This window comes from Mastomys coucha, unplaced genomic scaffold, assembly GCF_008632895.1.
Source record: "Mastomys coucha isolate ucsf_1 unplaced genomic scaffold, UCSF_Mcou_1 pScaffold15, whole genome shotgun sequence".
Lineage (NCBI taxonomy): Eukaryota > Metazoa > Chordata > Mammalia > Rodentia > Muridae > Mastomys > Mastomys coucha.
Window position 1 is genome coordinate 16,520,658 of NW_022196897.1, and position 13,966 is coordinate 16,534,623.

The 13,966-nt window shown below is 44.9% G+C and overlaps 1 protein-coding gene across 6 annotated transcripts in view; it reads left to right on the forward strand.

Moving 5' to 3' along the window:
- Tsc1 (TSC complex subunit 1) overlaps positions 1 to 13,966 on the forward strand; it is a 46,346-nt gene that overhangs the window by 22,807 nt on the left and 9,573 nt on the right. For 4 of the 6 annotated variants that reach the window (XM_031369540.1, XM_031369541.1, XM_031369542.1 and 1 more), the window contains exons 9-18: positions 5,449 to 5,624; positions 6,431 to 6,546; positions 6,876 to 6,987; positions 7,266 to 7,384; positions 7,954 to 8,014; positions 8,422 to 8,526; positions 8,761 to 9,319; positions 10,939 to 10,982; positions 11,710 to 11,876; positions 12,805 to 12,987. In XM_031369540.1, coding sequence (XP_031225400.1) covers positions 5,449 to 5,624; positions 6,431 to 6,546; positions 6,876 to 6,987; positions 7,266 to 7,384; positions 7,954 to 8,014; positions 8,422 to 8,526; positions 8,761 to 9,319; positions 10,939 to 10,982; positions 11,710 to 11,876; positions 12,805 to 12,987 — 1,642 coding nt within the window. The remainder of the gene's footprint in view (positions 1 to 5,448; positions 5,625 to 6,430; positions 6,547 to 6,875; positions 6,988 to 7,265; positions 7,385 to 7,953; positions 8,015 to 8,421; positions 8,527 to 8,760; positions 9,320 to 10,938; positions 10,983 to 11,709; positions 11,877 to 12,804; positions 12,988 to 13,966) is intronic. The other 2 variants (XM_031369544.1, XM_031369545.1) reach the window with 2 other exon arrangements.

Sequence of the window (13,966 nt, forward strand, 5' to 3'; positions counted from 1 at the left end):
GGCCTGGCTTCACCTTCAAGTGTGCCTTCAGGGAAGCCATTGTGAGAGGTCACAAGTGAGGACTGGGAAGCATGGGCTATCCCTGTATGTATCTCCCAAAGCTGCTCATGAGGGCTGCTCTTCAGATGTGCTCATCTAGTATTAAGGGAGGTCTCTGCAGAATCCTTCTGTGGAGTAAAGCAAGTGCTGATGGAGGGAGTAAGCTTCCTCAGTGTGTAGAAAGACAAGTTTCCTCAGATCACTGGATGCTGTCCCTTGGCTAAAAGGATACAGGGACAGTGAAGAACCTTACAGACGTGCTGTAACATGCTTGTCTTTTGGCAGGTCTACTCTGGGCTAAACTGGCTGTGACCTAGCTTTTGGCTTGTTCTCCTGAGCTATTGCTTGTTTTCTTTCCTGGGCACCATCTCCCATTTCCTGCATTTCGTATCTTTCTTTTTGTTTATGTGTTGGCAGTTGCACACATATGTGTGCACGTGAAGACCAGAGGTGGGTGTCCTCCTCAGTCAATTCTCCATCTTATTTTTGAAGCATGGTCTTTTTGCTGAATCTGGAATTTACCATAGCAAAGCACCCCACTGTATTTTGCTTTTTTTTTTTTTTTTTTAGTGGTAGGTATGGGTTCTGGGGATTGTACAAGCACTTTTACTTTACGTTTCCTTGTGATGCACCTTGGTATGGATCTGTTGTCATTATTCAGAGTACAAGCTTTCAAGTTTTAGGAGATTTTCTTTACTGTTTTGGGAGTGACTTTCCCCCTCTGGTTGTCTGTCCATTCTACACTCCCAGTGGTGACATCAGAACCTGTTTTCCTTTCTGTTTTTAGTCTGCTCCCTATAGGCATCCTTGTCTATGATTCAGCCTTCCCCTTTAGTTATTTCCACTGTTGTGCCTTTCACCTGAGCACTCTGTTTAGTTTGCAGAGTACTTGTCTTTAGTTTCCTATCTTTGTCTCTTGGATACAATATCTTTTTTATTTTCCCTTCATGGTCTATTTCTTCTAAGCCCCTTCCTTCATTTACTCATTTTTTTTGTGTGTTTTAAGTCATTGAGGATTCTCAACAAGCTTTGGTGATCCTCTTGTGCTTGGGTGGGAAGACAGGAACTCTGCTTGTGAGGTTGGGCATCTTGATGTAGAGCATTTCTGTGTGGATCTAAACATCTACAGATGGATACCAACACTGGGGTGCCATCTGTGTTCTGTTCTCCTCACTTAGATACTGTGCTCTCTGTCAACTTTTTCTCCATGTGCTTTGTATTTGAAAATAGGTCTTTATTATAGATAGTGAAACGTCAGGAGATTGTACAGTGGGGTGAAAGTGTTCAGTCAGCCATATTTTCTTGGGACCTTCCCTCTCTGTAGTAGCACATAGCACCTCAATGCCTAGGGTTTGGACCATCTGGTCTTGGAAGGAGGCTTTGTCTGTTGTGGTAAGGAAAGGGAGCCAGGAAGAAAACATTGGCAGCAAAGCCATAGATAGAGAGCAGCCAATTGTACATGGTTATGTGGGGCCAGGGTGACACAGTAAAAGGCATTCTGACATAGTAGAAATCTCTTGAAATTAAAATGAACTCCCAAGTAAGTATTTCAGCTAAGGAGCTGGAGTAGAGTTGAGACTGGCTCAGTTGAATAGAGGGCAGAGACAGGTGACAGAACAGATTTAGAATGTTGGGTGGAGCCCAATAGCCAGTAAAAACACCTGTAAAAGGAGAAGAGTTCAAGGCCAGCCTGGTTTACAGAGTGAACTCCAGGACAGCCAGAGCTACACAGAGAAACTCTGTCTCAAAAAACAAAACAAAACAAAAAAAAAAAAAAAAAAAAAAAAAAAAAAAAAAAAAAAAGAAGAGGAAACTTCAATAGGAGAACTTGTAAAAGAAATTTCCTGAAGTTGAAACTTGTAGATTGAAAGTGTTGGTCAAGTGCACAACTCCATCCATGTGAGGAATGCTGCCAGCCTCAACTTTGTGAGATTATTTCAGAACATTAGAAGAATAGACCTTTCAGAGAGTGGGAGATAAAAATACTCAGGCGCTTAATAAGAACCAGAAGTCAGGATAGTGTTAGCTTCTCAACTCCTTCGAGAAGGTTCAAGGTTAGAGTTCTGTGGTGTGGGGCTCTTTTAGACAGGCTAAGACTCGGAGTTTTCAGAGTTACCCCATTGCATCCCCAGCTGGCAATGGGAGAGTGTTCTACCATATGCCAAATGAGCCCAAGAAGGGTGGGGCTGAGTATAGGCTGGTCAAAGAGGTGTCAGAACAGTGAGCCAGAGACTGACACAGCTCCAGAAGGGAGCTCAGTGGGCAGAGGGAACTAACTGCATTTCATTATATGAGAGAAACCATGAACATCGGTCCATTGTGGCCAGGGTAGTTCAGTTAGCATTGGACACATCACAGACTGGAAAAGGGAACAATGCCAGGTCACACTACATGAGAAACTCTATCAGAGCCCTCCAGCTCTGCTGGGATTGATGCTTACATAGTCTTAATAATTGTTTAATTCAATTTTGGAAGAAAAGAGAAAAAAAAGAGTTAACTTGAGGAGGAGGGAAAGGATGCATTGCCGTGATCCTGATCCTCAGAGCAAGTTAATAAACGAGAAGTGTAGAGTACATTTGCTGAGCCTTGAAGAGCTGAGGGAAACAATTCAGCCAGCAGAGCTGGAGGCAGTAGCCAGGGTAGTCACAGAGAACAGTGTGAGGTACCTGTAGCATGGCACTGACTTGTTTCTGGTTTTTGAGACGAGGTGTCCCCATATAGTCCTGGTGGGCCTTGCCTGCACAGTCTCCTGTCTCCATCCTCCCTGGCACTGGGATCATAGGCTGTGGGGACTATATAAGCTGCCATACTTCAGTGACTCTGCGATGTCATCAAATGCACAACACACATATTTTATGTGGATCTGAGAGGATACTAGCTAAACAAATGTGTAGCTGATGAGATTGTACTTTGCAATTTTAAAGATATTAAAATATAAACAGTCAGGCCGGGCGATGGTGGCGCACGTCTTTAATCCCAGCACTTGGGAGGCAGAGGCAGGCAGATCTCTTGAGTTTGTGGCCAGCCTGGTCTACAGAGTGAGTTCCAGGACAATTAGGGCTGCGTGGAGAAACTCTGACTCACGAAAACTAAATACAAAAATGTTTTAATAAATTTAAGTATCAAGGAAATACAGTGCATGTTTTACTTGATCTTTAAATAAAACATTTAGAGCAAGTAAGATGGCTCAGTGGCTGAAAGCATCAGCTGCCAAGCCTGAGGACCTGAAGCCACATGGTGGAAGGAGGCAGCCAACCCCCACAAGTTATCCTCTAGCTTCTTCAGGTGCATGCTATTACACACAAAAGAAGTAAAAATATTTAACTGGATGCTTTTCTAGCATGTGTAATACTCAGAGTTCAATCCCCAGCACTAGAAACATAAGTAAAACATCTAATGTAATCCTCTTTTACGTTTATTTACTTATTGTCTCTGTCTATGTGTATGCATGTGTGCATGAACCATATGTGTGGAGGTCAGAGGACAGATTATTGGGATCATTTTCTGTTTCTGTCGTGTAGGTGGGTTCCCTCGTTCAAACCTGGGCAGTCAGGATTGGCAGCAGATGTCTACCTGAGAAGTCCTCTTAGAGCTCTTTTTCTTTTTATAAGGAATCTTATTTCCTTTACTAAAATTAATCTTGTGCATATATGTGTCCTAACTTGCTCCTTGCTTAATCACTGTGTAGTGATGCTCATGGTGTGGAAACCTCTGTACCATCCCTGTACCACCATTCACCTAGGTCACAGACAGTACAGCTCTGTGCTCTACAAGCAGCTTTGTGCTTGGGAAGTGCGCACAGTCTAAGTGTCCTTTTGGTTCAGGGGCATCTGTAGAACATTTGGCAGACCCAGAAGAGATAAAAGAAGAAAGCAAGAGAATTAATGTTGCCTGTAACTCCAGGTTTTTATAGTGCTGGAGATTAAACAGAGGCCTTGCAGATGTTGGGCAAGCGTCTCTGACAGAGCTACAGTCCAGCCTCCAGTTTATTTCTTGATGGGAGGAGGCATGTATATGTAGGGGTCAGTTCTCTCACTGTGTTTTGAGGCAGGATCTTTGCAGGTTTTTGTCACTGTAGCACACTGGCCCTGAGCTCTAGCAGAGCCTCCTGTCTTTGTCTCTTATCTTGCTGTGGGACTACTGGGATGAGAGTTGAATGCTACCACATCTAGCTTTAATGTGGGTACAGGATCTACCAGGCTTGCTTGTGGGGTATGCTATACCTGCTGAGGAACTTCCCAACCCCTCTAGTTCTTTGAATGGCAATACTATCAGTCTACTTGTGGGCACTTATCAGAGCAGTTTTGTATTTTTGTTCTCATTTAAGATAGTCTAGAGTAATGAGACAGCCCACTGGTTTTTATGTACCTTCTGCTAAGTCTGAGGACCTATTCAGTCCCTAGGATTTGCATGATGGCAGGAGAGAACTAACTCCAATGAGCTGTCCTCTAATCTCACATGTCTTGCTGTAGAATTGCCCCCAAATAAATAAAATGAAAAAGAAATCTTTTAACAAGAGATTATATTTGAGGCAGGTGTGTCCTAGCACTTGGTATTGCTATAAATTCAAGGACAGCTTGGACTATAGAGTGAGTTTCAGGGGAGCCAGGACCATAGAGTGAGACCTTGTCTCAAAAAACATAAGACAAAAACCCAAACAAGCAAAAAGATGGTGAGAGTCCTTAAGTACTTGAAGGCATAATTGTTAAAATTGCTTTTAGTGAGGTGTATGGTTTACACACAATAAATTTAGTTTTGTTAAGTTTGTAGCTCTGACAACAGCTGTGACCACAGTAAAGAAGATTTCCAAGGCCCACAGCAGCAGGTGGTCTGTTGAAAACCTGCTGCTCACAATGTTGTACTGACCACCCTGCTGGAGGACAGCTCCCTTTGACTGGCCTTTCTGTTAAAGCCCTGCTTTGGGGCAGCAGTGTCTCTTGTGGTTCTATAGGATTTGTTGGAGGTGGGCCTGAGGTCCTAACTGGTCACACAATGTTCCTAATCCAGGGCTGTGTCAGAAGAACTCTAGGCTTTGGTTGGAGACCTTAGGTCAGCCTAGTTTCTTGGTGCCTTCCAGCTCCTCCATACCCTGATTACCATCATTTTAAAGCAGATATCCCGAGAGCCATCTGTGTAGTTTATGAGACTATTCTTTGTCTCTGTTGCTGATGTTTTTTTCTCTCAAATTAATTTTTGTCAACATGATGAAACCATATTAACTAGGGGAAGTGGCTTGTTAACCGATGGCTAATCTTTATCCTAGTGCTGTCTGCTGCCTGAGTTGGTATAACTGTGCCTCATTCTTTGCTAGTCACAGTCCAGTGGCTGTCACTGAGCTGGCCTCTTGATTGAGCTGATGTTCTTATATGGATTATGTGTGCCTTTCTTGACTTGTGTTGCCTTTTCTAGGTGGAAGACGTTAGAAACTCATGATGTTGTAATAGAGTGTGCCAAAATCTCTCTGGACCCTACAGAAGCCTCGTATGAAGATGGCTATTCTGTGTCTCACCAGCTCTCTGCCTGCTTCCCTCACCGTTCAGCTGATGTCACCACCAGCCCTTATGTGGACACACAGAATAGCTATGGTAAAAAGCAGCCTTGGTCTTCTGTGACTGTAACTTCATCTTATAGTACCTAAGGACTTCTCCTGAAATGCATCAGAGTTTGCCTCTGTTTTGTTTAAATTATTTTCTATCCTTCAAGCTTAACTATTCTCACTGTCTTATCTAATAACATAGCAGATCCCCAGATTAGTCCACAGCACATAACACGATAAGTGTCCAAGTGCTTACAGACAGTCCCTGTGTCATAAGAGACCTAATCTCAGTGCTTCCAGTGGGGTGCCACAGGCTCTAGACTGACATGGTCTGAGCGTCTGGATGCACAGCACTTCTTGGCTTTAGCTGGAGTGGAGGCTGCACATCAGACTGTCAGACGTGGTGGACCCTTTAAATTATCCTGATACATAACTAGAGTAGCACCTACCTGAACTTCCAAAGGCTTTAAAGAATCTTTAAAGGCTGGAAGTGGTGCTGCACATGTTTAAACAGAACACTCACAAGGCAGAGGCACTGGATTTCTGAGTAAAGGCCAGCAAGGTCTTTGTAGCCAGTTTAAGGGCAGGCAGAGATATACAGTAAAACTCTGTCTCAAACAAACAAACAAAAAACCTAAGCCCCCAAAAACAACTACAAAAGACAAAACAAAAATCAAAACAAAAACAAAAACCCCACAAGAATCTCTAAATGTTACTTTGTTCCCAGGGATGCCTAAGAGCCAAGGGTTTTAAATAGAGAGTTGAATGGTATCAGATGGTCTAGAGGATTAAGGTTGCTTATCACAGTGACCTGGCACCCTATACTCACCCCTGCCTCCTTCCCTTTCATTTTAGGGGGCGCTACTTCCACCCCTTCCTCCAGCTCTCGGCCAATGTTGTTCAGTCCACCTGGGCAGCTACCTCAGAGTTTGAGTTCCCCATCAACAAGGCTGTTACCTGAGCCGCTGCAAGTACGGTGCCACTCAGCATGCCTTCTCCTCCTCTGCCTTCTGGTGAAGTTGGGCCATTGGTCAGGATTTAGTATGTAATGGGGAAATTACATGTATGGTGTGAGTTTCAGGAGGGCCCTTTAAGGGCCCTCGATATGAGCAGACAAAGCCACTGTTGCCACGTGGCACCTTGGAGTCCAGACACTTGAAATGCTACTTGTCTCCTGGTAAAGATTTCACAACATGCCACTTGTAGTTGGAAATGCTGTGTCTAAACTGAACATTGACTGGAAACCTGGTGCAGGACTTGGTGCTCCCTTGTAATGCTGACATTCTGATTTGCCTTGTAGACTAGTCTCTGGAGCCCATCTACGGTCTGTGGTATGACCACTCCTCCTACATCTCCTGGAAATGTCCCGGCTGATTTGTCACATCCGTACAGTAAAGCCTTTGGTACCAGTGGTATGTGGGTCTTAGGTGGATTTGATTGCTTGGTTTGGGCCTGTGTTTTGTGACTGGGGGCCATGTGGCAGTAATAAACTTGTTTTTGAAATTTATTATCAGTTTCTGGGCTTTTCAGAATGAGTAAAGAGACAGCCACTGAGGCTGGTCTGGATTCTGAGAAGTTAACTGGATCACTGTATTTCTAGTGGCAGCAGTGTTAAGGAAACAACAGCCTTTTTTTTTTTTTTTTTCCTTTTTTGGCTCAGCCTTTCTATGTTGTCCTTATCTCTGAGCAGGTGGAAAAGGAACTCCTTCGGGAACCCCAGCGACCTCTCCTCCTCCAGCTCCGCCTTGTCCCCAAGATGACTGTGTGCATGGTCCAGCCTCTCAGGCCTCAGCCACACCCCCCAGGAAGGTGGGATCCTCAGTGGAATAGATCAGCTTTCAAATCAGCATGGACCACTGGGTGCCCTTCTCATGGCCTTGACAGTACACCCAGTAGTAAAAAACTGACCCTTAGCATAGATCAAGTTTTAATTTCATGTGAAACATTTTTGGTAGATTTAACCATACAAAAAGAAGCTTCACACACACACACACAGACACACACACACACACACATATATGTATATAAAATTATATTTATTTTATGTGTATGAGTGTTTGTGTACCTGGTGCCCACAGAAGCTAGAGGAAAGCATCAAATACTTCTACATAAGTCAGGGATTAGAGTAATAGATGGTTGTGAGCTGCCATGTGGGTTCTCTTAACCCTGAGCTGTTTTCAGCATGGGCCTGACACACCTTACTCCCATAGATCCACCATAGTGCTAATGCCAGGCCCGCCTGGGACAGGGATCATCAAGGATCTTTTTTAAGATTCTAAAAGGATCCTGGAATCCAGCAGTTCACTAGACTAATCTTTAAATTCCATTACTGTGTGACACAGAACATGCCCAGCATTTTCATTGTGCTTCCATTTCAGGAAGAAAGAACAGACTCCTCAAGGCCTTACCTTCTCAGACAGTCAAACGACCGAGGATTAGGTAAACTCCCTGGGTAATGATGGACCTTGCTTGCCTCTTTGCATTGAACTCTGTAGTTTAAAAGTAAGCTAGGTAGAAGAAGGGTTTTCTAGGATAGCACCGATGCTGACTCCCAGTGATATGAAACACCAGTATTAGAAGGTTGTCAAGCTACTGCCTGAAGTGCATCTTCTCTGAGCAGGTCAAACTAAGTGGTTTTATCTGTTATCAGAGACGTTATGGCCTGAGAACTGTGCCTTTTATGGGGTTGGGTTTGGAGCCTTTGCAAATGATGTGTATATTCTCAATCTTTTGTAGTGTTCCTAACTTTCTCTGCTCATCTGGAAGAACTGTTGTGTGTGCAGTGTTGTGGCTTTGTGCTTCCAGGGTTAACCAGTTTGACCTGAGTTGTCTTTCTCTGTCTGCAGAGGATCCACCTGGAAGCAAAGGTTCTGTTACTCTGATGAATCTACCGGATTTCCTAGGTGACCTGGCTTCTGAGGAAGACAGTATAGAGAAAGATAAGGAAGAAGGTAACATTTGTGGGTGGCTACAAGGTGATGACAGTGCCCTCTGTCTCAGACCTGAGCTCTAGAGTCATAGCTCAGGCTTGCTTGACTTTTCTGTGGTGGGGTGAAAGATGCTGTTGGTTCCACCATTTGCAGGGAAAGGATTGCCAACATACGGTCCCTGTAATGCACGAACCCAAGCCCACTTGCCTGACTGAGTGTTTACAGGGCTCCCTTGTCTCCCCACCTTCATTTCAGCTGCAATATCTAAAGAACTCTCTGAGATCACTACTGCAGAGGCGGATCCTGTAGTTCCTAGAGGGGGCTTTGACTCTCCTTTCTACCGAGACAGTCTCTCTGGTTCTCAGCGGAAGACTCATTCAGCAGCCTCTGGGACTCAGTGCTCCAGCGTGAACCCTGAGCCTTTGCACTCCTCCCTGGACAAACATGGGCCTGACACACCAAAGCAAGCCTTTACTCCCATAGACCCACCCTCTGGCAGTGCTGATGCCAGTCCTGCTGGGGACAGGGATCGCCAGACTTCTTTGGAGACCAGTATCCTCACTCCCAGCCCTTGCAAAATTCCACCTCAGAGGGGAGTGAGCTTTGGAAGTGGGCAGCTTCCCCCATATGATCATCTCTTTGAGGTGGCCTTGCCAAAGACTGCCTGTCACTTTGTCAGCAAGAAGACTGAGGAGCTGTTGAAGAGAGTGAAAGGGAGCCCTGAGGAAGACTGTGTGCCCTCTACCTCCCCAATGGAAGTACTGGACAGGCTGATAGAGCAGGGGGCAGGTGCGCACAGCAAGGAGCTGAGCAGGTAAGTCAGGCTGTGCTGTTGGCTTGAATTGTTTTAGATAGCACAAGACCATTAGAGCAGAGCAGAGCTACCCTGTCTACCTATACCCAAGGCAGCCTGTTTTCTTGTGTCTACTTAGTCAGCCTCCTCTTCTGATGCTTTTGCATGTGTAGAGCCTGGGATGATCTGTGAGGAAGATGGTTTCTATTTGTAAATAAGTCTTCAGTGTAGGCCATTCTGTGTCTCTGTTCTATGTGGATGCCTCAGTGAGTTTTTGCACATTTGTTCCCTGGAAAGCAGACATAAAATTGATGTTAAAATAGCTCAGAGTTGAGTAATACTGATTTTAGTATGTCCTTCTCCAGTTACTCTGTTTTCTCTTGTGCTACTGGTGAAATATGAGATTGTCATCATTCTCTCCAAGTTCAGGAGGCTAGATGCTCCACAAAGCACATAGGTTCCTGAAGGGCAGAGGCAACCTAGTCTTAGCAACTGAAACTTAAGCAACTAGCTTTCAGTCTTTTTTTTTTTTTTTTTTAAACCCCATCACCTGTTAGAGGATTACAGGAACAGAAAAGAATTGCCTGGCTAAGCTGAGTTTGACCCTTTTTGCCTGGTTCTTGGGAAATGTTAGGTTTTGGGTTTTTTGTTTGTTTTTTGTTTTTTGTTTTTCAAGACAAGGTTTATCTGTGTAGCCCTGGCTGTCCTGGAACTCACTCTGTAGACCAGAACTCAGAAATCCACCTGACTCTGCTTCTGCCTCCAAAGTGTTAGGATTAAAGGCCTGCGTAAAATGTTAGTTTTGTTTTTTTGTTTTGAGGTAGTGTCTCACTATGTAGCCAAAGCTAGTCTGGAACTCTTGATCTTCCTATTGTGATCTCCCAAAAGCTGAGATTACAATAATGTATCACCATCCCTGGCTAGTTTTTATACCTTTTTTCTACATAATACCTTAAGATGAATTTGACAAGAATTGTAATATTTAAAACTCTTCTTACAAAATGAAATTTGATGTACTGGGGTCAGGTAAATGAACTGCAGTTATCTTAGTGGGCTGACAGTAGCTTGTCCAAGGAGAGTGACTCTGTGCCCATAAGGAGAGAGGTGGGAGGAGGACTTCGTGTTTTCCTGCAGAAGGTGGTTGGAGAGCTCCTGTGGCACAGCCACCAAACTCAGGAGTTCAGTGTTAGGTCTGGGACTTGGTTATACACAATGAATTGCCTGCCCATTCCCAGCCACCAAGACTCCCTTCAGCTCAATATAGTTGGAATTTGAAAGTTTTCCTAAGCCACTGCAGATTCTGACCACAAGAATATGAGCTAACCTCTCCAGTTGAAAGTCCATTTGCTTTGGCTGATGGTGTAGCTCCAGTGATCGAGTGCTTGCCTTGTATTTATAAAGCCCTCCATTTGATCCCCAGCACCATATAAAATGGGGCTCCGTGGCCCATGCCTGCAGTCCCAGCACGTGGGGATAGAGGTTGGAGGGTTACAAGTTTAACATCATCCTTGACTGCATGACAAGTTGAGAGCCAGCTTGGGCTGCATGAGACTTTTTCAAAACACCACCAACAACAACCAAAAGTCCAGGTTCATGTTTTCAGGATCAGATCAGTAACTTCCTGTGAAATCTTTTCCTAGGTTGTCCTTGCCCAGCAAGTCTGTTGACTGGACCCACTTTGGAGGTAACGTTGCTGCAGTACACATCCAAACCCGCTCATCCCTTCTTTGTCCTGAGGGTGACCTCAGGAAGGGACTTCCTTTGGCTTCTTCCGAGTCAGCTTATCTGCTTGTTGAGAGGATCCCAAGTGTTGCAGTCAGGGTTTGGTGTTTTTAGGGAGTGGCAAGTAGTGAGCTTGGGAGTTTAGTGAAAAAGTGAGTGCCACGTTTCCTAGAGAAGATGGACTTGGTGGGAATGTGCTAGGAAGTCTTCCGGGGAAGCACAGCAGTGAGGGACAGTGGCAGAGAGAAAGGAGGTCAGACGTATCTCCATGATCAGGCTTCTGCCTCAGAAGACCTCTTCTGGTACCACTTTGAATGCTTTAAAGGGAAGCAAAGTAAAAGATTTTCTGATCTCAAGAATGGTGGTGCTAAGAACTAGCAGACTGACTGGGGAGTGTGAGAAGTGTGTGTACATGTGTGTGGAGACAGGGTCTCTCATTGAACTGGTCTCTCACTGGTCTGGAGCTTGCTAATGTAGCAAGGGTGGCTGGCTAGCAAGCCCCAAGGGTGCTGCCTCTTTTTATATCAGTTTTGGATATACACCAGGCCTCCATGCTTGCACAGCACTTCATGGATTGAGCTGTCTTCCAAGACCCCAAGAATTATTTCTTAAGTGAGGCACATGGGACGGCCTTGATGGAACTATGTGTAAAAGGCCTTTCTGCCACCTTCCCTCTGCTTTAAAATCAGGCTCTCCTCCCTCAGATGAGATCCGGACCCTCCGAGACCAGTTGCTTTTACTGCACAATCAGCTGCTGTATGAACGCTTCAAGCGGCAGCAGCATGCACTCAGGAACAGAAGGCTCTTGCGCAAGGTGATCCGAGCAGCGGCTCTGGAGGAACACAATGCAGCAATGGTGAGCAGTCAGGTGTATCTATCCACACACTGCTTTGTAGAGAGCAGCTGCTGAGTGAAGGTTCCAGCTCTGCCCTGAGTGATCGAGGGTGGACCACTTAGCCTGTGAGGCACAGGTATGCATGGCTAAGTCTCATAACTTCTGCCACACTCTCAAGAACCACAAGAATAAGTGCCTTTGTGACTGCTTGGCATTCATGTAAAGGGTGCAGAGAGTTTATTTTTCCTGCTGGTAAGCCATTTGTTTCATGGCACTGAGCTGAAGGTGTTTGATGCCATAGATATAAAACCAACCGGATATGGACTTCAAGTGTTGGGTTTTACCTTAAGCCTTTGGGGTTTTTGTTGGGGGTTGGGGGTTGTTTGTTTGTTTGTTTGAGACAAGGTCTTTCCATATAGCCATGGAACAGGAACTCACTATGTAGACCAGACTGGCCTCAAACTGACATAGACCTGCCTACCTCTGCTTCTGCCTCCCAAGTGCTGGGATTTAAGGCCTGCACCACAACAGGTGACTTAGGTTAAGCCTTCTGATGCCTCTTTACCCATTCTGTAGATAATTATTGATAGTGGCAGTCTGTGTTGAAGCCTATGGTGTTAGTTAACTCATGTCAACAAGCATTTGCTCTACCTGGCACATGGAGTGCTCAGTCAGGGCCCAGCATTTTAGAGGACTACCACACTGTGTATTGAAGGTCCTCCTCAATAGGCAGCTAGGACTGTAGCAAGTGTCAGAAGTTCCTGAGGAAAGTTCCATGTGCTAATGTGCAGTTTGGGAAACTTCATGGTAGAGAGGCACCAGACCCATAAGTGTGTGATTAGAATTCCAGAGCAGTGTGTGACTGTCAATGTTGGTGACGTGTTAACCTTGAGTGTCACTGCTCATGTTGGGTGGGCAGCTAAAACGATAGTGTTTCTGCCTTTGCTAGAAAGATCAGTTGAAGTTACAAGAGAAGGACATCCAGATGTGGAAAGTGAGTCTGCAGAAAGAACAAACCCGATACAGTCAGCTTCAGGACCAACGTGACACCATGGTGACCCAATTGCATAGCCAGATCAGACAGCTACAGCACGACCGAGAAGAATTCTACAACCAGAGTCAGGAATTACAGGTACCAGCTGCTGTACCGGGCGGGTAGCAGAAGGCATGGTGTCAGCTGTGTCCTCTCGCCTTATTCAGCTTGCCTGAGATGAATGCTTTGCTCTGAAATGACAAGTGTATTGCGTATGGGATGGATCCGAGGACAGAAGTCCCCAGCTTTCTCCCTTCAGTGTTCCCTTAGTGTTCCCAGCACCCTGAAACCAAAAGAAACAATTTAATGCTCCTCTAAGCCAGTGGTTCTCAACCTGTGGGTCACGACCATAGGAGGAACACGTATTTTTTATGGTCTTAGTAACTGACATACCACTCAGTAGCAAAATTACAGTTGTGAAATAACAATGAAAATAAATTTATGTTTGGGTTTCCTAAGACCATCGGAAATAGGTCAGGACATACATATTGGGAACTGCTGCTCTAAGTGGATCTGAATCCTCTGTGGGTTGATTCCTCTTGGCATAGAGGCTGTTCAGAAACAACACACCTACATTTAAAATATTTTAGACTTCACTTTTAAATAGCCATGATTGCTAAGTCAAGTGACTCTGTTGTCACCACACAGTGCTTTGGCTTCAGAATCAGTAGACAGCGACACCTTCATTTTCCCCTCCACTCTGTTTTCTCATATTGCTTTTTTAGTACATAAATCATTAAAAGCCCAGCGTTGCCAGGTTATGGCATTATCCTCACACAGGTAGCATCTTCTCTACCAATTAATCAGTAGTTCCCACGATGTCCCACAGATGTCGCTGTAGTCCCCTCAAAAGTGAAAAGTCTGGGCCAATTTCTGTGTAGTCACATGGTCTGAGACATGCAATTTTGGACTTGTAAGGAACAGGTCTTTGGGAAAGCCCCCCTCCCTTATTTTAAGTAGTAAGAGACTCAGAATCTTTCCTTTAAAATTGCAAAGTCTGATACTGATAGACAAGAGAGCAGATGAGGAGCAGAGCATCCTCAGGTCTGCCTCTGCCAATGGCTGTGCCTGTTGGTGC